The 26,878-nt window shown below is 30.3% G+C and overlaps 1 protein-coding gene across 3 annotated transcripts; it reads right to left on the minus strand.

The window, feature by feature from the left end:
* Positions 1-10,370: 10,370 nt before the first annotated feature.
* Positions 10,371-16,898, minus strand: LOC137826848 (subtilisin-like protease SBT4.14). Of its 3 annotated transcripts, none has more exons than XM_090294600.1 (11): positions 16,750-16,898; positions 16,519-16,610; positions 16,240-16,337; positions 16,019-16,162; positions 15,802-15,907; positions 13,081-13,594; positions 12,578-12,684; positions 12,277-12,501; positions 12,026-12,134; positions 11,331-11,544; positions 10,371-11,029 (listed from the first exon to the last, which is right to left on the minus strand). In XM_090294600.1, exons 1-11 carry the CDS (start codon positions 16,861-16,863, stop codon positions 10,497-10,499), a joined length of 2,256 nt encoding a protein of 751 aa, XP_090150726.1. In that variant the 5' UTR covers positions 16,864-16,898; the 3' UTR covers positions 10,371-10,496. The 3 variants fall into 3 exon arrangements, with proteins under 3 accessions (XP_090150726.1, XP_068489096.1, XP_090150727.1); XM_068632995.2 differs by having other exon boundaries at positions 12,578-12,675; positions 16,750-16,883; XM_090294601.1 differs by lacking the exons at positions 15,802-15,907; positions 16,019-16,162; positions 16,240-16,337; positions 16,519-16,610; positions 16,750-16,898 and having other exon boundaries at positions 12,578-12,731; positions 13,081-13,213.
* Positions 16,899-26,878: the final 9,980 nt, after the last annotated feature.

Genomic DNA, 26,878 nt, shown 5'->3' on the forward strand with positions numbered 1-26,878 from the left:
AAGAGGGATATCTTTTTGAGATACAAATATGATAACCTAATATATGTTTACATGTTAATTAGATATTGTATGCATAATATATTAACAAATAAAAAAATAGGGATGTTACATATCTCACCTAAAGAGATTTGGGGTCCTCTTATATAGTTTAGTTTTAAAGATTTTTTTTTTATACCAAACCATGGCATTACAAGAAAAAAATGATTTTAACGGATTTATTTTTACATTATCCAGGGTTAAAATCTCTATTAAGTAATTTATTTAGGGTTGCAGTTTCTCCCGCTAAATCATCCCTGAGAAACGTGTTTCCTAGGGTTTTTTTAAACCTCAGAAAAATTCTTTCAGAACCCCTGTTAAATACCATGGGTTTAAGAACCTCCGTAAAATACCATGAGTTTCAAAACCTCCGTAAAATACAATGGTTTTCAAAATTTTCGTTAAATAACATGGGTTTAAAAACCTCCGTAAAATACCATGAGTTGAAGAACCTTCGTTAAATACCATGAGTTTCAAAATTTTCATAAAATGACTTGTCGTTTCAAATAACCTTCAACCCCATTTTCAACTATTTCTAACAATCCTCCCGACTTCTCTCTTCCATCGTAGACACACTACTCTCTGACACAGACTCAATGGCCGTCCACGGAAGTCCTAACAAGGAATCCGAATTTAGCCACACTAATGCTTATTATCTAAGGAGAAGAAACAATAAATAAGATATTATCTTCTTCTTACTCCAATATTGTTTCTTCCATCACCTTACTGCTCTAACTTGAGTCACAAACCACTATTACCTTACTCGACAACAACTAGTATTTATCAGTGTCTTGCATATCCTAAATAATTGCATTATCTATCAGATGTGTGGGCTTCAATGCCATGTGTGTTCTTGGCTAAAGATTGCAAGAACATATTGCTAGGAGAAATTAACTTTATCACTTCTCACTTCTCACTTTCACAGGGAATTAATTATTAGATGCATTTTAAAATAAAACCCTTAATTTAAAATATTTCAAAATTATGAGAACTAAATATTAACAATTATAACTAAAACTAAAATTGCACATAAAATATACGTACATGAAAAAATAAAATAAAATAAGTCAAGATTTTTGAATTATGAGGTCGTAACAAAAAAAAAACTAGGAATTATATAAACCAAGTACCATCAATCATAAAAAAATATGCAAATATTGTTGAAATACTTATTATCCAAGGTTAGTTGTTGATATACTTATTATCCAAGGTTATTTTTCTGAGTTTTTAAAATAAAACTTTGAAACTTTATAAACTTATTTGTAATATAAAGTTACAGTTTCAAAATAATTAGATGCATTTTAAAATAAAACCCTTAATTTAAAATATTTCAAAATTATGAGAACTAAATATTAACAATTATAACTAAAACTAAAATTGCACATGAAATATACGTACATGAAAAAATAAAATAAAATAAGTCAAGATTTTTGAATTATGAGGTCGTAACAAAAAAAAACTAGGAATTATATAAACCAAGTACCATCAATCATAAAAAAATATGTAAATATTGTTGAAATACTTATTATCCAAGGTTAGTTGTTGATATACTTATTATCCAAGGTTATTTTTCTGAGTTTTTAAAATAAAATTTTGAAACTTTATAAACTTATTTGTAATATAAAGTTACAGTTTCAAAATTTTAAAGAATTTAGTTATAAAATATATTAAATATATTAAAACTATGTAGTTTTTAATTATTTATTTATAAATAGATTTAATTATATTTATTTATTGAAGTTTAAAAAATCTAGAGTGTTTTATTGAGGTTCTACAATAATCTTTGAAATTTAACGAAACTTTAACAAATGTTTATTATTTTGCTGAGGTTTTAGAAAAAAATCTTTGGAATGTAATAAAAGTTTAAAAAAAAAAACCTATGTTATTTTGCTAAAGTTTTAGAATAGATCTTTGAAATTGAACGAAGGTTAAAAAATACATTTGTTATTTTGCTGAGGTTTAAGAATAAACCTTTGAAATGTAACGAAGTTTAAAAAATCTTCTGTTATTTTGTCGAGGTTTTAAAATAAACCTTTAAAGTTTAACGAAGGTTAAAAAAATCTCCATTATTTTATTGAGATTTTTAAATAAATTTTGGAACTTAACAAGGTTAAAAAATCATCTATTAATTAAATCAATTCCTAAAATTATATCAATTTCTGCTCATTTCTTGTAGTGTTGAAACTAAATTAAACTATTTACAATTAACTATTTCTATAGTAGACAACTAAATTGAATTTGTATAGCTATTTTTTTTTTAAAAAACTGAAATTTAATATTCAGTAAACACGTTTCTTTTAGCAAAATAGATGCTGAAAAAAAAGGATAAGTAAAAAATGACGAAAAGATAAAAATTCTATCCTAAAACATTGTTGGGGTGCTTAGCATGATTAGATAAAATTGTTTTCCTAGAACAAGATTTTTAGTTTAAGTAGTTTAAAAATTGAATTTAAGTTAATTTTGACTTTAATAAAAATAGTTTACATTTTTTTTGGTACAGTTTATTTCAATTATTTAATATTTTTTTGGAATACTCATATAAGTACATCACACCCTTGTTTATTATGATTAATATCTACTTCAGATTTTGTTAATTATATTGATTTGAGTTTAAATTATATAAAAGCTATACTAAATAATAAAATAAGTTTTTTTGTTAATTACAAAATTGGACTATTTTTTATTTTCCAGGAATCGAGTAAATTTAATTATTTGAATTGTATTATTATTATTATTATTATTATACAGTGGAGCATAAGATGAAGAAACAATGTATTACGTTAATTCTTTCCATTAAAATTCATGCATTTATTAATGACAATAATAAGTTTTAATTAATAAAGAAGGAAATAAATTATTAATAAAAGTTAAAATTTTCAACAGAAAAATGGAAAGTGTTGTCATTTTTTATGACAGTAGAATATAGTTATTAATATATTGGGATACATATTTAATATTGAAATCATTTTTAAAAAACAAATTCAACTAAGATTTAATTTTATTGATAAAATCCCACAATAGAAAAACTAGTTTAAAAAATTCAGTGTGACAAAAAATCAACTGAAAAAATAGTTCAATATTTTGATAGTTTAGTTTTCAATTCACTGTGTTTTTACTTCTATTTAGTTTTTTTACACCATCTATAGAAAATGACAATGCTAACTTTTTTTCCTAACAATTTTTGCAATGTGTAAAAGGTGTTCATGTAATGTTTTCAAACAATTAAGGGGTTAGTGTAGGGATGAAATAAGCATAGATATAGTTTGTGTAATAATTTCTCTAAATTTAAATAAATAAAGCAAACATAGTTTAATAATAAAATGGAATTGAATGAGAAAAAAATAGAAAAAAATGAAAAATGAGAAAGAATGCAAACCTAAAAAGCTTGGAATGGTTGAGACAATGTTGGAAGAGGCTGTGAAGAGCTGAAACTTGAAATAAATAAATAAAAAATATTGGGTTAGATCTTTCGAAGACCAGAAAATAAAATGAGAGAATTAAGAAGAGAACTTTATATACTCACAAAAAGAATGTCTCACTTTCTTTCTCCACTCATTTTTTATATCTATTTAAAAAAGTAAAAAAAAATCATATTAAATGTAAAATATTTTTTAGTACATCAACTTTTAGAAAATTTTGTTTTTAATATTTGACTGATTTTAAATATTTAATATATTATTAATGATTTTAAAGTATACAAAAATACATTTTTAATATAATAAATGCTTTTAATTAATTTTTTTTAAAAATATTTAATATATTATTAATTATGTCAATAGTTTTACGAAAATATTAAATGATTTAAGTTTTTTCAACATAATAAATGTATGTAATAAATGTATTATTAATTAAATTGTTTTATTTTATTTCTCCATTTTATAATGGGTGTAGTTTAATTTTTTTTACACGAATTACGAAAAAATAATTGTCGCTCGTTGAAAGAATTTCACTTCATTATCTTTTTAAATATTGTTTAAGGTTGTTTTGAAAAAAAATATTTAAAAAAATATTTCTTAACTTATTAGACATTTATAGGATTTTCTATTTTATATATAAACTAATACAAGATTAGAAGAAAAATAAGGATATAAATAATAAAAAAGTAATTAGTATTATACTAAACTTTGAAAAAAATAATTAAATAAAAAATATAAATCGTTCAAAATTCCGACAATAAAAAAGAAACCAGAAGAAGTATTATAATAACTACATTTTCTGAACAAAATGCATTATCTACAAATATCTTCAACAAGTGGATTAAAAAAATATTAATGTTTCACTGAAAACTGAGGAGATAAGTCATTTTAGATTTCGGAAAAACATTGTTGGAGATTTTTATATCTTTTTATAAGACTTCTTTCTAATTTGTTTTCAAGCACGTAAATTTGATCATTTCGGCCACTAAAATTTGATAAAATATTAATAAAAAACATAGCCCGTAGAACATCTTCACAAAAAATCTGAAGTGGATTGGCTCACCTTCCAGAACTCGTTCTGTAGCAGTTGCACAAAAGTCAGCCTGCACCTGCAGCACCCTTCGCCAATTTTGCATTTCTGGTAGGAGAGGTTTCAAAACCCAATTCAAAAAAAAATATTAAGTGAATTCATCTTATGTTTCATCCATAACCACAAATTAAGCCGTGTCAAATGGAAGACTTCTTGCTATTAACATGTGTTAAATGGAAGTTCTTAAAGTGCAGCCTGTTGGAGAAGGTTTGATAATGGGTGTTAAACTTCTTGGCATGGAAAAAGAAGGTTGATCGAGTGAATGTTGGATAGGAGTGGGTAAGTCAATGTCAATAGTGGGCAAAATACCTTGTAATGGAGGTGAGGATTGTGTCTATGACTGTTGGCAGAATGGGAAAACACTTTCATGGAAGATGACATCCCGACTTATAAAAAAAGTGTCTGCATCTATATCAAATAATTTGTATGCTTTTTTACTGTGAGGATAACCAATGAAGATGCATTGTCGGGCGCGCGGATCAAATTTTTGCTTAGGTGAAACAACAGTGAAGGTGGTTGATTATATAGTAGCTCAAAAGGTGATTTATTTTTTTAGTAAAGGTGATGGCAAGCGATTAATGATATATGTGGCGGTTAAAACGCATTCTCCCCAAAATTCTAATGGTAAATTGGACTGAAATAGGAGGGCTCGTGGTGTGTTTAAAACATGTTTATGTTTGCGTTCTACTACTCCATTTTGTTGAGGAGTGTAAACGCAAGTGCGTTGACATTCAATACCTTTTTTGAGAAAAAAATCATACATTGAAATAAATAAATTCCAGTCCGTTGTCAACGCGGATGGTTTTAATAGATGCCTGAAATGTAATGAATGACTCTAAGAGATGTTGGGTTTCAGATTTGTGATTCATAAGAAATAGCCAAGTACATATAGTATAGTCACAATGCAATAGATTAAATGGAGAATGAGATTTTATTGTGCTTAAAGAAAAGGGTAGCATTGTCTATTTAGCTTAGGGACAAATACTACAATGATTATGAATGGGAAAGAGATTTTTTACTAATAGGGATAGGTAATAAGGAAAATACAAGTTGTAAACACGTCGGAGAAGGATGTCCAAGGCGCTTGTGTCATAAATCAGGATCGGTCGATATTTGAGATGCGTGAGCTTGGTTTGGAAGAGGGGACATGTAGTATAAGCCTGCGTGTTATTTACCCGAGCCAATCATCCTCCATCCTCCCTGTAGCCAAGTCCTGTAAAACGCAACCATGTGGAGTAAAAACGACACAACAATTTAGTGAACTGGTTATCTTACTAATGAACATGAGATTAAATTAAAAGAAGGAACACAAAGAACATCGTTGGAGTGATTTTGTCATTGAATTTAATTGTGCCTGTAGATGAGATGGGCGCAGTTGAGTCTGTGGGCAGATTAACATTTGAAAAATAAATGATGATGAAGTGTGTGTGAAAAATTGTGAATCAGATGCAATGTGATGGATTGCTCCGCTATCCAAAATCCATGGTTTCGTAAAAGCAGAATTAGAAGAGGAGTTATGGGCAAGCAGACCTGCAAAGCTAACAAACATGTCACTTTTACCGTTATTGTTGAGCGAGTAAATAGCCCTTGCCAATTGCTGAATTTGCTCGGCACTGAAGCGTTGTACGAGGTTTCTATCGGACTCGTTACTGGTGCCTTCTTTGCCAGACATGATTTTTTATTTAGGGGATAAAAATGGAGAGGCTGTCAGGACACCAAGATCGGTGCTCTGATACCATATAAGAAAATGATAAAAAAATGGTAAGAAGAAGAGATGTTTCTTATTCTCTTATGTGTATATTACATCACTTCATGTATAGGAAATATATAGGAATTTCTCTCCCCAAATTACAATCTAATTAGGTAGGATACTAATCATGAGATTCTATAATTATTAAATTAATTGCATATAATTGGGTACAATATCGTCAAATATTGCATACAATAATTGCATATAATTTGATAATTATTATTATTCTCCAACTGACCTTCCTGTTCGACGATCCAATCGCACATCAACCCAACCTTCCTGGGCTTCAAGACTACGTAACGGATCCCAAGCCAATCATTCGACCACTGCCCAAGACTGACCGAATGGAACCAGGTATCCTGTGCATCATTTTCTTTCTAATTCACGATTTTCTTCTACACATAGTGCATATCTTGCTAACATCATAGCTACCAAAGAACCTCACACTTATGCTCAAGCTATCCTTAATCCAAATTGGCAAAAAGCAATGGACGAATAGTTTTCCGCCTTGCAGCTAAATCAAACATGGACCTTGACACCGTGACCCGCTGGGCAGAAACCCATCGGATGCAAATGGGTCTATAAAATAAAGTACAACTTAGATGGTAGCGTCGACAGATATAAGGCGCGCCTTGTCGCAAAGGGGTACACTCATATTGAAGGTGTCGACTATTCTGAAACTTTTTAACCAACAGCAAAATTAACAACTTTGAGGTGTCTCCTCACCATTGCAGCAGCCAGAAATTGGTTTACTCACCAGCTAGATGTGCAAAATGCCTTCTTACATGGCACATTGCATGAAATTATTTACATGGACTTGCCACCCGGGCATCATCGACATGGGGAGAACATTGTATGTCGACTCAACAAATCCCTTTATGGTCTCAAACAAGCATCTCGAACATGGTTTTCAACATTTTCTCATGTGATTAAATCTGTAGGATTTCAACAGTTCAAAACAGATTACTCTCTATTCACAAGACAGAATAACTCATCATTTACTGCCCTTTTGATTTATGTGGATGATATTCTTTTGACAGGAAATGATTTGACAGAAATTCAGCGTGTTAAAGATTGTTTATTACAACAATTTCGCATTAAAGATCTTGGAGACCTAAAATATTTTCTAGGGATTGAATTTTCCCGTTTCCAAAGCTGGTATTTACATGTCCCAAAGAAAATATGCGCTTGATATTTTGCAGGATACGGGACTCACATGTGCTCGTCCAGACAAATTTCCAATTGAACAATACCTAAAACTCACACCAAACGATGGAGAGTTATTAAAGGATCCGGTCAAATACAGGCGAATCGTGGGACGACTGATATACCTCACGGTTACTCGGCCTGACATAGCATTTTCGGTTCGGACCCTAAGTCAATATATACAGGATCCACGGAAACCTCATTGGATGCCGCAATTCGAGTCCTAAAGTATATCAAAGGATCACCAGGACAAGGATTGCTATTGCCATCCGAAAACAATCTGACATTGACAGCTTATTGCGACTCAGACTGGGGAGGTTGTCAGACAACTCGGAGATCAGTATCTGGATATTGCATTTTTCTTGGTTCCTCTATTATCTCATGGAAGTCAAAAAAACAGACAAACGTATCAAGATCATCAGCGGAAGCAGAATACCGTGCAATGGCCAATACTTGTTTGGAGATAGTTTGGTTGCGATATGTGTTGCAGGATTTAAAGGTGCCATGTAACTTGCCAGCTCAACTTTTCTATGACAATCAAGCGGCATTACATATAGCAGCAAACTCAATATTTCATGAACGCACAAAACACATTGAGATAGACTGCCACATTGTGCGAGAAAAATTACAAGCTGGATAATCAGTCTTTCATATGTACTGACACAGTATCAGCTCGTAGTCTTTCATATGTACTCACAAAACACATTGAGCAAGGAACGATTTTTGACGCTACGACACAAGTTGGGGGTTCTTGATCTTCACCTACCAACTTGAGGGGAGTATTAAGGAAATAATAATTATCAAATTATATGCAATTATTGTATGCAATATTTGACGATACTGTACCCAATTATATGCAATTAATTTAATAATTATAGAATCTCATGATTAGTATCCTACCTAATTAGATTGTAATTTGGGGAGAGAAACTCCTATATATTTCCTATACATGAAGTGATGTAATATACACATAAGAGAATAAGAAACATTTCTTCTTCTTACCATTTTTTATCATTTTCTTATACAGCTTCAAGTTGTTATGTTGTACAAACATAATGTCAATCCATCTAAAACACATAGACCATACACATTGTGCATACTTACACTCTAGAAACAGATGATGAGTTGTTTCATCTGAAGCCTGGCACATTGCACATGTAGTTGTGTTTACCACCACCCTTATCCTAATTAAGCACACTCCATTTGGAATTCTATCCAACAGAACCCTCCAAACAGTGATCAACACATTGAGCAGAGCTTTAACCTTCCAGAGGTTCTTGAAGAGACCATCATGAGAACCTCTGGCGTGATTGGTTAAGCATTCATAAGCTGATTTCACAGTGAATGGTTCTTCACTTCCCCACACCTGCTCATCCTTCACCTCCCTATTCAATTTGACCTTGGATATGTACCTTAAAAGTTCTTCCTCTTGTGCAGATTCCCATACGAACCGAGCATGCCTCCACTTTAAACGCCACTGCCATTCAGATACTTCCCACACACCTACCTCTCCCACCTTTTGGTCCAGATCCAAAGATATGGAGTACATCCTAGGGAACAGTGTTTTGAGATTATTGTTGTCTACCCACACCCAACTTTGACTTTCCAACCTATTGCTTCTTGAAACTAACCTGCACCTTCTTCCTCGTGACATACTTTAAGTAAGTCTCTTCACCACCAGGATTGGAATTTCATTTAGGTGTGATTGTTACCTAAATCCACATTGTATTTTGATAACAATAAATCTTTCTACTTCCCTTTTTCTTCACTCAACCAACGTCATTTTCATTTAGTCAAGAGAGCATAATTAAACTTTTGGATATCTTTAAAACTCAACCCTCTCTCTTCTTTAGATTTACACAGGTTTTCTCAGCTAACCCATGATATAGATCTATTCTCCTTCCCTCACCTCCACAAAAACCTCCTTTGAATACTAATGATGCTTTTACACACCAATTATGGAGCTTTACAAAATGATAAAGAGAATAGGGGTAATGCTATAAAAACTAACTTGGTTAGACAAATTTGGTCTACCAACGACAAAAATCTCTCATTCCAAGCATTTAGTCTAGTACTTAATTTGTTTAGAATTGGCTTCCAAAATTGTTTCTTCCTTGGTTTGCCACCACTTCTAGTCCCTGTGATACTTAAAAGATACTCTCATATTTGTGTGCAATTTAGAGCTTTACGACTAGTTGATATTACTTAAAGTAATCTTTCTAATGACTAGCATTTATTATTTTAAAGTTTACCTATGCAATGTAATTTCAACTCTATTAACTAATTCACGTTGATTTTTACTTGTTGGTTGTCAATTTTTTTTGTAAAAATATGTATTTTCTTGTAATGAAAGATAATACAAGTAGAACTATCCTACAATTTAGAAAAGAAACTAATCTTATTGTTTTGAAGTTAGCTAAAAACACCAATATATTTTCAAGGAACGAACATTTTGCAATAAAATTCATGTATGAACAAGTATCTTTGCAAATTCCAGGAAGGATATTTCCATCATCTCCTTACCCATTAAATGCTAAATCTTCCACCATTGTAAAAAAAAAAAATAACGGACTCTAGAGTCACTTTGTCTCAACCTACATTGCAGCGATCTACCTTGGGAATCGAGGCATATTCAGTGTAAAATTATTTTATATGTCCACGTAAAATAAAATATAATAATTGTATAATTACTTCAATTATTGATTATCTTATACAGTTATACATCACAATACTTAACACTAAGGAAGAATGAAAAAAAAATCACTTTTTGAAGATATAAGGGCTAACTGATTAATTTAAATATTCATAAACCGTAAACAAAGTAACTTCCAGTTTTGTTCGGTCATGTGGTCCATTTGGAGTTGCCATGAAGTTCCAGTGAAAAGTTATAGCATACCATCTTTATTGAAATTTGTAATTACATGATGAACAAACTGTAATTGATACAAAGGGAACTTTAAAAGCTTAGTTAATTAGGTCACTGCTAAATATAACCTTATTATGGATTGTTGATAACAATAGGGCTCCTTACAATGTAACGTGGGCTTCTCCATATAAGGGAGCCTGATACAATTTTGCTACTTCCAATAGATGTGGCTTTCACAACTACTTTGAAGCTCCTCTTCTGCTTGGTTTTAGAAAAACTGAGGCTAGTTGGCTTCACTGTGATTTCCACTCCCTTAGGTGAAATAATGGTTGCATTGTAGATGGTTGGAGCAGGACCTACATTGGTCACTGTTCTTCTGAAAACTCCTAATTTTGTGCCTTTGCTGCTTTCCAGGCTCAGTTGCATTGTGGGGTAGTTGATAGCATCATGGCCTAGCCCAGGAAGCAAAGAGGAGCAATTTACTGGTGAACCAACTAAAGCTGATAAACTGGAACCTTTGTACCCCTCATGGCATAAGAACTGGATATACCCTAAGTCATCCATGTCATAGACCAAACCAGGGCTAACAGCTCTTGTTGGGTTCAATTGACCAGCACCATAGGCAAATTCTCCCTCACTGTTAACTCTCTTGCTCATTGGTTTGGCTTACAAAATATTATATAAACATGTCAGCCATCTCAAAATATCTTCTGCAGTTCAATTCTATATATACTATGTGAATAAGTTATATCTCAACCAAAATTATCATTCATATAACTTTTAAGATAATTATCATAAAGTCAACAAACTTATATACAGTACAATACATAAGGATTTTGTATCAGATGAAAAATGTAAACATCTTCTTCATTGTCCATATACTACTTACTCTACACTTTGCAAACTGGGCATGTGCTGCAAATAAAACAACTGAGAAAAGTGGAATTAGGATTTAATCTTAATTACCTGTGGTGATAATAGAAGACCTAATTGCAGCAGGAGTCCAATGTGGGTGAAATGACTTAACATATGCTGCAACTCCAGAAACATGAGGACATGCCATGGAAGTCCCAGACATTAGAATAAATTCTGAAAATTGAGTGTCCCCCTTCAAACCAGTGAGTGACTTCTTCAGAGTATAAGATGCCAAGATGTCAATGCCAGGAGCTGCAACATCAGGCTGCACAAAAAGGATCATTGAACACCCTAATATAGAAGATACAATACCCATATAATAAGCATAGAAATAAGTATAAAAATCCATAAAACATAATAAATATATAACTACAATTCTATATGTCCAAATTAAAATCATACTTGGATATTATCGAAAAAAAATTATAAATTATTTTCATCATATTATTTCCTATTTTCTACAAATAAGAATAACATCTATCTTCTTTCTTTATTAAAATCCCTCATAAAATGAATAATTTTCACGTTGGTTGGCAATGCTTGTATTATACATGCTCATAAGTCTGGTGTACTTATGTCAAAAATTTTGTAGCTTTTTAAAAAACTTGAATACTTAACAAATATGTATGGTAAAATATTCAAAAGAATGTTTTCAAACCTTTGTGGCAAATTAAAATGTAAGTACTTTGTGGCAGAATAGAGGACCACCAACTACAAAGGAAGGTTGCCAATATTCGTATTCGTACCTTGAGAACATTTTGGGATACTGTATTTGGGCCTCTAGATGAAAATGTAGCAGTAAATGGAGCTGGCATTTTCACCTCGTGGCTCTTGTATATCATTGCTGATGGTGATCTTGGTTCAACAAAAAATTAATGTAAAATTCATGGTTTAGATAATCTGATCAGAGGAATTATTTTGGTTTGAACAAGCTGTAGAGAAATTAGTGAGCAGTTATATTGAGAAGTGATTCAAAAACAAATAAGAGTTTTCTTACCTTGAGGATTGTATATATTTTGTAATAGTGTCACCTTGCCTACTATTCACAATGGTAGCAGGTGCCATGAAAATTTGAGCAACATCAGGAAATTGGTCACTTTCTATTAAAGTACCAATGCCCCCAATTCCTTTAACAACAGCTTCAGTGCCCCATGTTCCTAATTTGCAGTAAACAAGTTTTCCTTTCACTTTATTTGGCTCTAAGCTGCCTTCAAAGCAGAATCTGTCAGTAAATCAAAATGTTCCTTGTTATTGTTGAACAATTTTTCAGGTGTTGTTGACAAACATTGGAAAATTACCTAGCCTCCTCCTTGTCTTTTGAGTCTTTGGCTGCATCAATCCCACTGACAAGAGGGTACTGTTTTCCTTTCGGATCAAAACAACTCACGCCTACCCCCTGCACATCCTCCATTATTATCGATGTGCACACATAAGTTAATTGCAAAGTTAGTTCTGCAAAACACACAATGTCACATTGCATACTAATAGAGCCATATCACTTCCCATGTGTAAAGCAAATTTTGCTTTATATTCTTTCAACAAATTATTTGTTCTTGCATTCTGTAAAGTCCCCATCAATCCCAAGGTATAACTAATTAATGGATCATTCAATCATGCCACATGTTATTTACAGAATCTACAGCACATGGAAATCTCAGTTATTACCAATGTCCCATTTAAATGAATCATAGATGTATATGTGAACCTAACTATGAAATGAAAATTTGATTATTGAACTGTGGCTGCTATTACTTTCTTTCAGCCTTTCAAAATACGTATAATGCAAAAGAAACAAACTTACAGAAAAATTCTTTCCATTTCCCAACTGTACAGTGCTCTTGAAAGCCCTGTCAATGCCACTAGCTGCCACAGTTACAATCCATGGTGCAGTATTTGTTACAGTTCCCAGGCTTGGACCAGCATTTCCAGCTGAGGCCACTGTGATTATACCTTTCCTCATGGCATGAAATGCACCAATTGATATGGAGTCTTTAACATAACTAGGGTTCCCTCCACCTATGGAAATAGATATGACATCCACACCATCATGTATAGCAGCATCAAATGCAGCAAGTATGTCCATGTCTGCACATCCACTAGATGACCAGCAAACTTTGTAAATTGCTAGCCTAGCCGATGGCACTGCACCTCGAGCAGTCCCATTGGCCAACTCAAAGAGATTTGCATTTGGGACCAGATTGCCTGCAACTGTTGATGCAGTGTGAGTGCCATGGCCATCAGTATCCACAGGAGATAATATGTCTGATGGATCAAGGTTTCCATCAGCCTTGAAGTACTTGGCTCCTAGGATCTTTCTTCATTTGGCCACAGAGAGTTACCATGCAGATGGAATTCATAAGTTAGATCATGAGCTAAACCATACATAAATTTGTCAAATTAATGTTCAAGACATGATGATCAATAGTATTCACATTAAAATCTTCTTCTTAAACCACTTTAATAGTGGATTGAATAAGAAAGAAGAGCCTCCTTAATAAACTTTTCAAGTGTTTAATAGCAAGGATTGTAAATATGAACTAAGAAATACGTGGTATTTAATAGTTCTCTTTTATTTCTATCTATCTACGAATTTTTTTTTCAGGATAACTCTTATCCTTTGCCTTAGTTAAGAATCAAGATCACCTACAACATCAAATCATATTACAGTCGCTTTGAACAAATCCTTGCATTTGGCATGACAAGATGAATTTTAACCAGTGGGACTAAGTTTTTAAGAGATTTATATCTAAAAGGGGTAAAAAAATTCTCACGTAATTGATTATTTTAATTCTGTTTTACTTTATTCAAAAAGCCTAGCCCTTTAGCTGATTCACTATGAATTGAATCTTTGTGAAGGATGACACGCATCCATTTATGGGGTTGAAGAAAAATTCTTCCAGAATGTACTTTTGTTGTGGTTTAATTCTTCAAGGAGAATCCTAATAATCTAGGCAATGTGATAAAGCAAGATTAGCAATGTCTGAAGCAATGATTTCTTGGGAGATTAACCAGGAACCATGTGTTGGATACTTTCGAAGAAGAATAGCTTTGGGACCAAATTTAGCAGAGTTGCATGGCTAAATTTCCTCTTCCTCTTTCTCTGTTTTGGGGTATTGAGATCTAAAAAGAAGACTGTAATACTACCTGAGTAAGGGAAGATTAGACATTCTTATCTGTGAACAGGAAGACTGTGAGAGAGGCACCACAGATGATAGAGAGAAAGAAAACAGAATGCAAGAATTAGTAGTGTATGGGTCTGTGTTCCTCCCTTTTTGTTTAAGCCTATTTTGTTATTCTCATGTTTGGACTTTACTTGAGAGGTAAAAATTGCAACTGTTCATGTTTGAATTCAAGTTGGACCAAAAAATAGGGTATGAAGCTTGCATCTAGTTGAAATCATCCATAGAGGAAAAAGTATTGAACTTTTAACAAGATTGAACCCCATATGAATATTAAACAATTCCTGTGTTTTAATCACTGTTTATCTCTTCATATTGTAGCATGAGACATTGTAGGAGTAGGATTTTTAGGGAGGACACGGACTTTTAGTAGATTAGTGAAATTCAGCTAACTTAAACCACAAAAATCATCTTCTTTTTACTTACTTCAAAAATCAGATTTAGTTCAAAATTCTCCAAGTGATAAATTTTAAAAAAAATATTACTTTTTTATGTGTACTTTAATATTTTCTTGACAAGGCCAAACATTCTTGAATTTGGTGGATCTTAAAAGATAAGATTTGTCAAAAGTCAACTTGAATAGATTTAGTTCATTTAAATAAAAAAGATTCATAATTCATCCTATTTTTTGTTTTTTGGAAAACTTAACTGTTATGTCAATTATCACGTAAATAGAAGTTTTTTACTACATGTGTAACGCAGGGACAAATTTATGTCCTGTGATAACAGCTCTTCTTTTTTGTAAACAATTATTATTTGAAAACAAATCTCCCAAAACAGGAATAACAATTTGAGGTACATTTTACTTTCTGTTATAGAAAAGTACATTGAATTCAAAACTCATAAAGAAACAATTTTCAGTGGGAAAAGATTACTAAATACGAAAACAAACTTCAATAGTATATGCCTTGTTGCAATCTAACAGAACTGATTACATAATAAAATGCAGATTTTGAACGATAAAATGTAAAAGAATAATGTGTGCTTGGACTATACTTTTGGCAAATTTCGTTTTGCATGTACTTGATCTAGTGAATTTGATTTTACCACAAGTGGGTTAACAATGGAGTGATTTGAGTAAGTTGTTTGCACAGAACGAACAAAATCACTGCTAATTGAATACTTCTTTGTTATTAAGGGAGTTTACTGCTTAACTTCATACCATCTGGTTAAATTTTGTAAAAAAGTTACCATTCCTTAAGTAAATCATTCACTGATTAAGTGGCTTGCGACAAAAATTAGTTATCGAAAAAATTGGTAAATATTTCATACATAAAACATGCTAATGAAAAATAATTCGTGACAAAAAAGTGACACAATGTAAACCAGGAAAGAAAATTTACTTATTGCAGCCTGAGAAATTAGCATAGTGGCCACAAGATCCTTTCCATCTTGCTGGTGGAGGACCAAATCCGTTGTCCTTGAAGCTTTTAGACTCAGGTGTGATCCCTGCCTCACCAATATTGAGACACAATTTTAACAATTAAATTAAGAAGTGCCATTCATGTAGTATAACAGACAAAGAAGAAAATGGAAAATGTTAGCAAAGCCAAGATGAACCTGTATCCAAAAGAGCAACAATTATGTCACTTTCTACATTCAATCTTCTTCTTGCTGTTGGAGGTAACCCAATGAAGTTCCATGATCTTGTTGTGTGTAGCTGGCGGTACTGATTTTGAAACACTAAAAGCACTTCATCCATGGCTGCACATACAAAATGGGTTAATAACATAATATATAGGGCTTGAAGAAGCCAGAGAAAATTGAAAAACTATCCTTACCAGATAACTTCTTGGCTTCATCGTCTGACAGTTTTGCAGCAAATGCATTGAAGTTCCTTGTGTAACTATACACCATAGATTCTTTGGCTTCAAGGTAGCTAAGTGAGCACAAATCAAAATCCAAAAGGCTTAAGTCAAAGAAATAAAACAAAAATTGTTCACATGGTTTTAGAGAATGGATTTGTTAGAATGAGAGCAACATGTCTAGTTCATTTTTGTTGGCCTTTGATCTTAAAGATGGAAAGAAGATAAGAAGTGTTTGTGAGTTATTCAAGTTACCTTCCCTTCACAGAAGATAGAACATTTAAATAGGTCTCAAGTGCATTTCCTCTGCTCTCTGTATGAGCTCCCAAAAAAACAATGTAAAAGTTCTACACACAAATCAAATAATGGTCAAGCTCATAATGACAGCAATAACTAACATGCATGCAAGAGGGTAGCTTTAAGATGAAACAAATCAAATAGATCTATGGCCAAATAAGGAAGGAAAAGGGAGAAGAAATTGAATACCTTCTTCTCAACTCCATTAACTGAAGCACTGCTTGTTAAGATTAGCAATAATTGAAGGCAAAGTAGAAAAAGGAATTTTGTATGCCTCTTTGGCAACATTTTTAGTAGCAACATGCTTGGCTTTTGAGACACTAAAACATGACCAAACAGACTCTAAGAAGCAGCTTATATACCATTCAAAAGTTAGCAAAAGAAATGATAAGAAATCCTAATTCGATTAGATTGCTTGTAACATACAATTTTCAAAGCTTAATTTGGTTGGGGGAAGCTTGTAAGAAAGATTAGGAGTCTCTGAGTCCTTCTTTGGCTGAAGTCAATGTCACATGGAGCATAGGATTGCTTCCTCAAGTAAAACTTGTATTAACATTCTCATCTTCTTTATGGTTTGTTGTTATTATTTGGGATTAAAAACTCATTTGGTGTCATGATCTATATAGGAGACTCATAGTGGTCCATGAAGATTAATTTCTCATCTTGTTATTCCATAATTTTTTGTGTTTATTAACCTGTATAATGATCAAATCTAATTAGCTGTTAGTATAAAACAGGAAACACTGCATAATTCTCCTTGTTTTTCTATCTTAGGGGTTAATTTAACATTGGTAACATTTTTAGCTTGGATTACACATGCTAATTGAGTGCCAAGGAAATATTATTTAATTGCATTGTGATTTCACAGCCCCATGTTGTGCTTCACCAACAAACAAATTTTTGTACTCAAATTTGCCAACAAGAAATTTTCAGAAGGGTCTGAGAATTTTAATGTATATCATCCTAGACGCACATCACTATCAAGTACAGTAGAGATATTGCTTAAAAACAAAGAGCCCTTGACATTATGAACACCTATTCCTTGAATTCCAATGCAAGCTTTTAGCCGTACATCACTGATTACCAAAGTTTAATGGGCTTAGCTTCAAGTTTTAGACTAAAAGAGACAAACATTGAGATTGCAATGAGGTATTGTTCAACATTTTTCTTCTTATTATGCATTAATAATAAACTATGGGGGCAGAAAGAGAGCTAAAAACCTGAGTACCATGTTAGTTACTCTTACACCAACCTACAACTCTTTAAAATCTTAAATATTTATGCTTGTTTAGAGGTGTTAAATACAACTCATAAAAGTTGTTTTCTGGAAATTTTAACTGTGGAAACAATTCTGAAAGCAATTCTTGGTGATGGATATGGTAAATAACTTTTTCACCTTTTTGTGAGTATTGCACAATTTTTAATGATATATTATGTGGAGTGTATTGTAAGTTGGGAATTGATTTGAAAAACTTTAAGAGTTATCCAACTGGAATAAAATGTTTATTAAATGAAAATAACATTAGAGAGAAGTAAAAGAGTTATTTAATTGGAATAAAATGTTTATTAACTGCAAAGTTGATGAAAAATTTAGCCATCCCACAACAGAATACAATAGTAAGAGAAATGCTATTAATATCACTTTTTTTTATAATCATTTTAACAATATTTCTTACAATAGATTGAAATTTAAGATGTATTAGGGTTTAGGGTTTACCTCATTAAGACGTACAAATAATTTATCCAATCATACAGTTTAAAAAAAAAAAAATGTCGTAGAAAATGTTGCTACTATAAAATAAAGTTAGTCATAGAAAATTATACTAATATTCCTCTACAATTTAAACTATTCAGCTACAGTTTAAAAATACTATACAATGAGAATAACAAATATGTTTACAACATTTAAACAATATTACATTCAGTTTAGTTAAACTTTTCATTGCCAAATTCACAATTTAACACAAATTAAAATTTAAATAATATCTCATTTTTTACAATTTTTTAACTACAACTTCTTTGTCAATTCTAAACAATAAAATTAACAATCATATTATAAGAAATCAAAATCCTACAAATACATTACACTTAATAAAACACAACATACAAATTTACTTCAAATATAGTTTACCTGTATCACAAATTAATACAACCTTAAAAAATATCTGATTTTTCCAAATTATTTAAGTTCGAGTCTTTAGCAAATCCTATGTAATAAAAACATAATTAAAATACATTTCTCACATATAATTACGTAACAAAAAATGCAAAAAGTATAGAACATAACCTCATGTCATTTCAGCTTTAAGAATCCCCATGAGAATTCTTTCTATATGTTGAAAATCCGGAATTAAAAATAATGCATTTCGGAAAAATAAATTTGGAAGAGATTTTTGTGTTTCGGATATAAAAATCCGGAAAAAAAATTAATATCCCATTCCGGATAAAAAAAATCCAGAAGTGAAAATAATACATTCTGGAAAAATTTATCTCCGGAAAAGGAGGTCTGAAATGTAATTTTATATGCATCCCTTTTTTAAGAGTATTTTCGGTTTTTCCCATGATTGGGTGCAGTGATATGGTGCAGGAAGCAATTGCCCATGCTTCTCCAACCAAGCCTAACAAAAGAGGCCCAGGCCCAGAACTAGATCCCTCCTTCTTCAACCCAATCCGTTCCTACCAGTCCTTCGATTTCCGGTTCAGCAATACGAATAGGGTTTGGCAACTTCTTCCTGCACTTCTACAAATTTCTTCCTGCACTCCCTCACTTTCAGAAACGACTGTTTTACCCCTTTAAAAATGACTTCCGGATTGTTCTTGCCAAAATATTTCCAGAAGTCTTTTTCGAAACATGTTTTATGAATTCTGGATTTATCAATCCGGAAATAAATAAAAAAATGTATTATGGAAAAGATATTTTGGAATGATTTTTTTCTTCCGGGTTCTCTATTCTAAAAATATCATTTACTTATGGAATCACTATTCTGGAAACACCTAAAACTGTAAAGGGTAATTTCAGTATTTTTGAAGAATGTAGGGGTGCAGGGAGAAAAATGTAGAGGTGTGGAAGAAGTTACCATAGGGTTTTGCTTCCTATAGTCCATTAGATTTTACTTTTAGCACCCCTTACATTTCTAAATATATTTCGAAAAGTGTATTTGTGAAAATATTTAATCTGAAACACATTTTCATAATATTCTTTCTAAAATACATTATTAAAATGAGTTTAGAGTTTAGAATTTAGGATTTAAAGATTATGGATTAGGAGTTAGGGTTAGGATTTAAAATTTAGAGTTTAGAATTTAAGATTTAGATGATTAATAATATATATTCATAGTTTTCTACGTGTATATACATATAGTCATGGTTAGAACTATAAGAAGTGATTCTCAAAATGATCGTGCATGACTAAACCGATAAAAATCACCTTACTAATTACATATAAAAATCAATTTCAAAATAATTGAACCCTCGTTTCTTCTTCTTTTTTATCTTAAATCTATATATCAAATTTTAACTATTTTAAATTCATTTATTCTAAGACATTGGAATTCAATATATGTGTAAGCTAGTGTTTTTTTTTATACAAATGAGAAGGAGTAAGTAAAACTTATGAACGAGGACATTTATATTACAGATGATAAATTTTAGATTTATTCATTAAATTATATTAATATGATATAAAATTTAAAAAACAAGATTTTAAATAAGAGCATAAATCATAAAAGTCTGAGAAAATTAGTAATTAAAGTAAAAGTTAACCTATTTAACCTTTTTTCTCCCGAAACATGGTACACAGCAACATGAGTTGATAATGATATCTGCTACAAATGAATCATTGCACGAAAATAAATGCAAAAACATGATGTTGTATTACATTCCTTCCTTATCAATCCTTCTAGGACCACCATAGCCAATCTTCATAGGAATTATCAAGAACATGCAACATTAATAAGTTACTAAAAAATTATTAAAACTATCACTTTTAACCTAACATTCGAAAATAATAAATTTCATTTTTATCTTTATGTATTTTTTTATGTTGTTTATTCTTAATCAATATAAAACTTTCAAATCATATTATACATGTTTAAAAAAGTTATCTTTTTTTTTTCTTAAACTCTCTTAATTGCAATTTATTCATTACAAATGGTTAGTTTGAGAAATTTTTGACGAAAATAGTATTATTAGACTATTTATTTTTGTCAATTAGCACAGTGGGCTAAATATTTATCTAAATTACATATTGTATTAAATAATTATTCAAATAGTACGGTTTAATATAATAATTTAAAAATTATTTAATATTAATAAAAACTAATTTACAATTAGTTGTTAAAAATATTTTAAATTTAATCACTATATTCATTAATTATTTTTTATCTTTAAAATTGGTTTTATTTTATGATTTTTTTATAAGGAAAAAACTTGTTTCTTATATGGAGTGGAAAAGGTAACAAGAGCTAGGTTGGAGTTTCTACTAATGGTACTCTGTTTTTATATTTCTTTTGCTACTTTCTTGCTTCTTTATTGCACAGGCTTTTGAATTCTGCATTAGAAACACTCTATATTAATAATTGTGCATGTTTTTTGTGATGTTTGGTGAATGGAAAATCCAAAAGCTATAAAACAAAGTGAGTGAAAGAATGTGTATGAGACCTAAAGCATGAGGAGAAAAAGCAGGGTATTAATCTGAGGATATGTGGTGCCTCCAAAACCCTATCTCTATCAACACCTTTAAATCCCATGGTGCCAATCCCAACTCTGCTGGCTCACTCATCATCACATGAATAATTTCAAAAAATTAAAAAATATAGATAATATTAACATTTCACTAAAAAAATTATTAAATAAAAATTATTTTTTTTTAAATAATTATTTATTATATTAACTAAATTAAATATTATTTTAAAGAAAAATAATTACTAATATTTAAATTGATTTTTATTTTAAAAAGCTTAAATTGTAAATAAATAATTTTTTAATTGATTTAAAATTTAAATAATTAATAGTTAGAATTTTGATAACTAATTAAATGTTAATTTAAAATCTATTTATTAATAATAAAAATTAATTTAAATATTAATAGTTCTTATAATTTCTATCTAATATCTAATATGTCATTTAGTTAATATAATAATTAACTAATTTTAATTTTTAAAATTAAATTTTATTTAATGATTTTTTAATAATATTTTTAATGAAAAAGGGGATTCCAACCCAAGTTCTAAGTCCGTAGCCGAAGAGCGAAATAATAAATTAGTTAAACTGATTTTATATATATTCCATCACGAATTATTACTAGTGTGATTTTTAATATAATGTTCGTAAAAGGTCGATAATTTAATAATATATGATAATTTATTATTAAATAATAATATTTATTATATGGTTCTTTTTCTCCTTTCTATGCATAATGAATGAAACTATAAAAGGAAAAAAAATGATAAAATAGAATAAGTATTGTGTGTGTAGTTATTGTAGTAGCTTAATGAATATGACTTAATAGGTAACATATGTTGATTTAGTGAAAAAAAATACTCATTTTTTATTCTTACAAAACACATTTTGAGTAGCAAGTAAATATGTGTCTGAGTCGTATATAAAAGACTAATCCTTTTATTAGTTACAAAACTAAAGCTTGTAGAAATTTTAGTTTTTTGAATATTATTGATACACCCATAATATTATCTTTATATTAGTTTAGTTAATTAATAGAACATAATAAATAATTATAGTTTATATATTTAAATAATTATATAAAAATATGTATCCCTCGTTTATATAGGAATTAAAATATCATATTATAATTAGTCATTTACTACGGTGGCAGGTATATTTTAATATTTATATCTTCAAAATATTAAATAATTAAGACAAAAATAATAATTGAAGTTTTTTTTTTTTTTTTTACTTTTGTAGCTTCATGGACAACTCTTTTTGCAATAAATACTAAATAAGTTACTGCAAATGAATTTTTTTTATCATAGAAGTTGTATGCAAAGTAGGGAAGTTAATGACATAAGTTTTTAATTTATTTTAAAAATAAATTATAATTAACAGCTTAAAGTTTTTAATTTAAAAAAAAAAATAGTATATTAAAGTATAAATTACTTTAATATTTCAATGAATTTTTTATCGTTAATATACTCATTAAGAAATCTTATTCCGCATCTCTTTTTGTTTATTAAATATGCTACATTATATACTAATTTTATTAAATAATTAAATAATATATTCTTTTTAATTAAAAGTACAGTACCAGTAATAATTAATTTAAAAATAGAAATAGAAAGAGTAAAAGAATATTTAAAAAAATGTGATAGACTAAAAGTGGACATCGTACGATTTCTTCCCTAAAAAATGATGTCCACAGAGATTTCTTTTCTGCGTGCGTTCAAATCTAGCCATTAATAATCTTCACTTTCTGACCGTTGGATTAGAATCCGTGCATCGGATACAGAAGATGGAGCATCTCACGCCTGTGGTCCCCTCCCTCAACAACCAGTCAATTATTTCACGCTCCTTTCAACTTCATCCATCTTTTTTAATCTAATCTTTAACACATGGAGAAATAATTATTGAGTTATGAATTTTACAATAAAATAGTAAAATAAATTATTTATAATTATAACTTGATGAATTCTTAAAAAATAATTTCTAAAATTATTATTAAATAAAAATATTTGGAATTTATACTTAAAAAATGTATTTTTGAAAGTTATTTTCACTCTATTAATTAATCACGTGTTTTTATCTTAATTTTATATGAAAAAATATTAAGGTTAATTGTATTTGATTTTATTTCAAAATGAACCTAAAAAATTTAGGCACAATCAGAATTCACTAAATATTTAATCAAAGTAAATTAAGAAAAAATATAAAAAAGCCTAAATCATATAGAAAAGACATTTAAAGTAAAAATATTTGAAAATAAATTTATATATATATATATATAAAGGTGATACAAAATTATTTTCATAGTTATTTAAAAAGTAACATTTAATTAGTTATTTTCTTTTAATTTAATATTTAATTAGTTATTAATTATTTTTAGCATCATTTGTATTGTTATTATTAGTATTAGCCGGAACACAGACGCTCCTGGACATTTGTATTTCTTATTTTTTATTTTTATTATTATTATATCTATATTTATATTTATTTAAATGAAATATAAATTATGTGTATCGGTTTTATGTATGAGAGACACAAAGAGAGTATTAGAGTCATATTATTGGGTTTCAAGAGATTTGAGGAAGAAGAGAGATAAAGTAAGAAAGAGCGAATATAGAAAAAACGGTGATAAAATCTCAAAAATTCAAAAATTCAAATTGGAAAGCAACTGTCCGTAAAAATTGTGAAGATATAAACAAATTGTTTTACATTCAAAACTTTTTCTGATAACTATTTTAATATGTTTTAGAAAAAACATGAAATGACACAATGTCCATAATATAGTAATAAAATTAAATATTAATATAAGGATAAAATAAAATAAAAATTAAGAGAAGTTAAGGAGGAGAATCCCTTTATATATAGGTATAAATTATATAAATATAAATATAAATATATATATATTAAAATTATATTGATATAGAATTTTTTTATATCAAATAAATTATATTCAATGTGTCATATAGATAAATTATGATTCTAAGCGAAATCAATTTATATAAAACTAAATTTATCTAATCTATTTTAAAGTATTTTAGTCTAAACACTTTAGTTATATGTCTTAAATTTTTTTTATGGTAATTGGAGTATCTCAAATACTTTTTTTTTATTCATTTATTCTTTGTTGATCAATAAAAATAACTTTAATTCTAATCAATTTTAGAACTCACAAGCCGATTCAAAATCAACTCAACCAAGAAAGTAATAAATGATATTGAAATTGTAAGTAACTTATGTGCAATTCATTTATTCTTTGAAGTCTACCACTCATGTTTTCCATTATGATGTCTTTGAAAGTATTATCAATATCACCCATTATTAGGGTTACTACTTCAAAAACTTTAGGAATATTGTGTACTCGACCATCTTTAGTACTTCAACTATTAATCTTAGTTTTAGATCATCATTGTAGGAACTAATGGAAGGAAATAAGAGAAGGCAAAAGGTTGTAGCAACTAATTGAACGTAATTGCACAAAATTGCAAAATTGATCTTATTAATTTTGATTCTCTTAATCATGTATATAATAATTACAATTACTGGGAGCTATAAACTATGAATACTAACATGCCTGTAAATTGACCATTAATGCAATATAACAGTAAAATAGTTTAAGGGTAATAAAATATGAATTAATAATAATAAAATCTGAATTAACCTTCCCAATTTGAGTCATGATATTGTTTTTCTCAATCGCCATCAATTCTTCATTCATAGCCTTTTGCCATTTGGGGTGTTGAATGGCATCGACAAGTGCAAGAAAAACAAAGTGAACCAAATCTCCATTGTCATCAACTTCATCATCAAGATTTACTTTGCAATCTTGAAGATGTACAGGTTGTCGTTGCTGCCTTCTTGGTCGCTCCATCATAGTTGCAATTGGAGTTGCAACTTCAGGTTGAAATGCAGCTTCAGGTTGAACTGCAGGTGCTTCAAGAGTGACTCCATCTTCCACATTATTGTTCAAAACATAAATATATCATTTTTTCGAATCCATTTCAGCTGTTGCATTCCATTGCCATTCCTCATCTTCGGCAAATGTAACATCACGACTAATAATCACCTTCTTTGTCATTGGATTGTACAGTTTGTATCCTTCATTTTTATAACCAATGAAAATGGTCTTCACTGCCTTATCATCCAACTTCAATCTTGCTGTCTTAGGGACATGGGCATAAGTAATGGACCCAAATACTTTCAAGTGTTGCACATTGGGTTTGATTCCGCTCCATGCCTCAATCGGAGTTGTGTTAGGAACACTCCGAGTGGGTGATCTGTTTATCAAATATACCGCACATGTTACGGCTTCAGCCCAAAAATAATTTGGCATACCTTTCGCTTTAAGCATGCTCCTCGCCATGTCCATGATTGTTCTATTCTTTCTCTCAGCAACTCCGTTGTGTTGAGGTGTGTAAGGGCAAGTAATGTTATGTTGCAACCCAACTTCTTCACAGTGCCTATTGAATTCATTAGACTTGTACTCACCTCCTCCATCACTACGCACCATCTTAATTTGTCTGCCACTTTCTCTTTGAACAAATGCTTTAAATATTTTAAAGCAGTGGAATACCTCATCCTTGCTCTTCAATACATAAATCCAGGTTTTCCTTGAAAAATCATCAATAAAGGTTAAAAAATACTTATTACCTCCAACTGATGATATGTTCATCGGGCCACAAACATCTGTATGAACAAGCTCCAAAGGAAATTTTGCACGCCAAGACTCCTTAACTAATGGTATCCTGTGATTCTTTCCAAAAATGCAAGCCTCACACAATTGATCAGGGTGATGAATATGGGGTAAACCATTCACTAAATTTCTTTTGGAAAGATTTTCCAAACTCTGGAAATTTAAGTGCCCAAAGCGTAAATGCCATAACCACGATTCATTATTCACTATTGCATTCAAGCACTTGAAATCACCTATATGAATATCTACTAGAAACATGCGGTTTTTTTATAAAAAGAATTTAAGAATCAAACTACCTTTTTTATCAAAAATTGATAATTTATTTTCAACTATGTGCATCACATAACCCTTCTCGGCCAGTTGCCCCATACTCAACAAATTACTTTTCATATCAGGTACATAGAAAACATCATAGATGTACCTGTGATCACCATTCTTCAATGTGATAAGAATTTGCCATTTTCCTGTCACCGGAACGAACCTGCCATCACCGAATTTCACTTTTGTGCAAAATGAGTCATCCAAATCTGCAAACAACTCCTTCTTACCACACATGTGATTTGTGCAACCTGTATCCAAATACCAAGTCTGATTGTTTGGAGTTTCATTTGATGTGGCTGCCATTAGTACTGCATGATCCTCTTCATCTTGTTTGTGATTACTTTCTTCTTAAGCACAATTGACAGCATGATTATCACCTTTTGATCTACACTCATTTGCATAATGGTCACATTTATGGCTATTATGACACTCAACATTTGATTTATTATAAATGCCTCCTCGTCCTCCACGACCACGTTCCCCGCGCCAAGCGCCTCCATGATTTTGGCCACATGACCTTTGCTGAAATAGCTACCATGTTCATGATAGGAGCTACCAATTGAGACTTGTGCTTGTAAAGCCTGTTCAATTGGTTTTTCAATCTTATTGTCATTCATCCGCTGCTCATGC

Source organism: Phaseolus vulgaris, chromosome 8 (assembly GCF_051622355.1).
Source record: "Phaseolus vulgaris cultivar YP4 chromosome 8, ASM5162235v1, whole genome shotgun sequence".
NCBI lineage: Eukaryota > Viridiplantae > Streptophyta > Magnoliopsida > Fabales > Fabaceae > Phaseolus > Phaseolus vulgaris.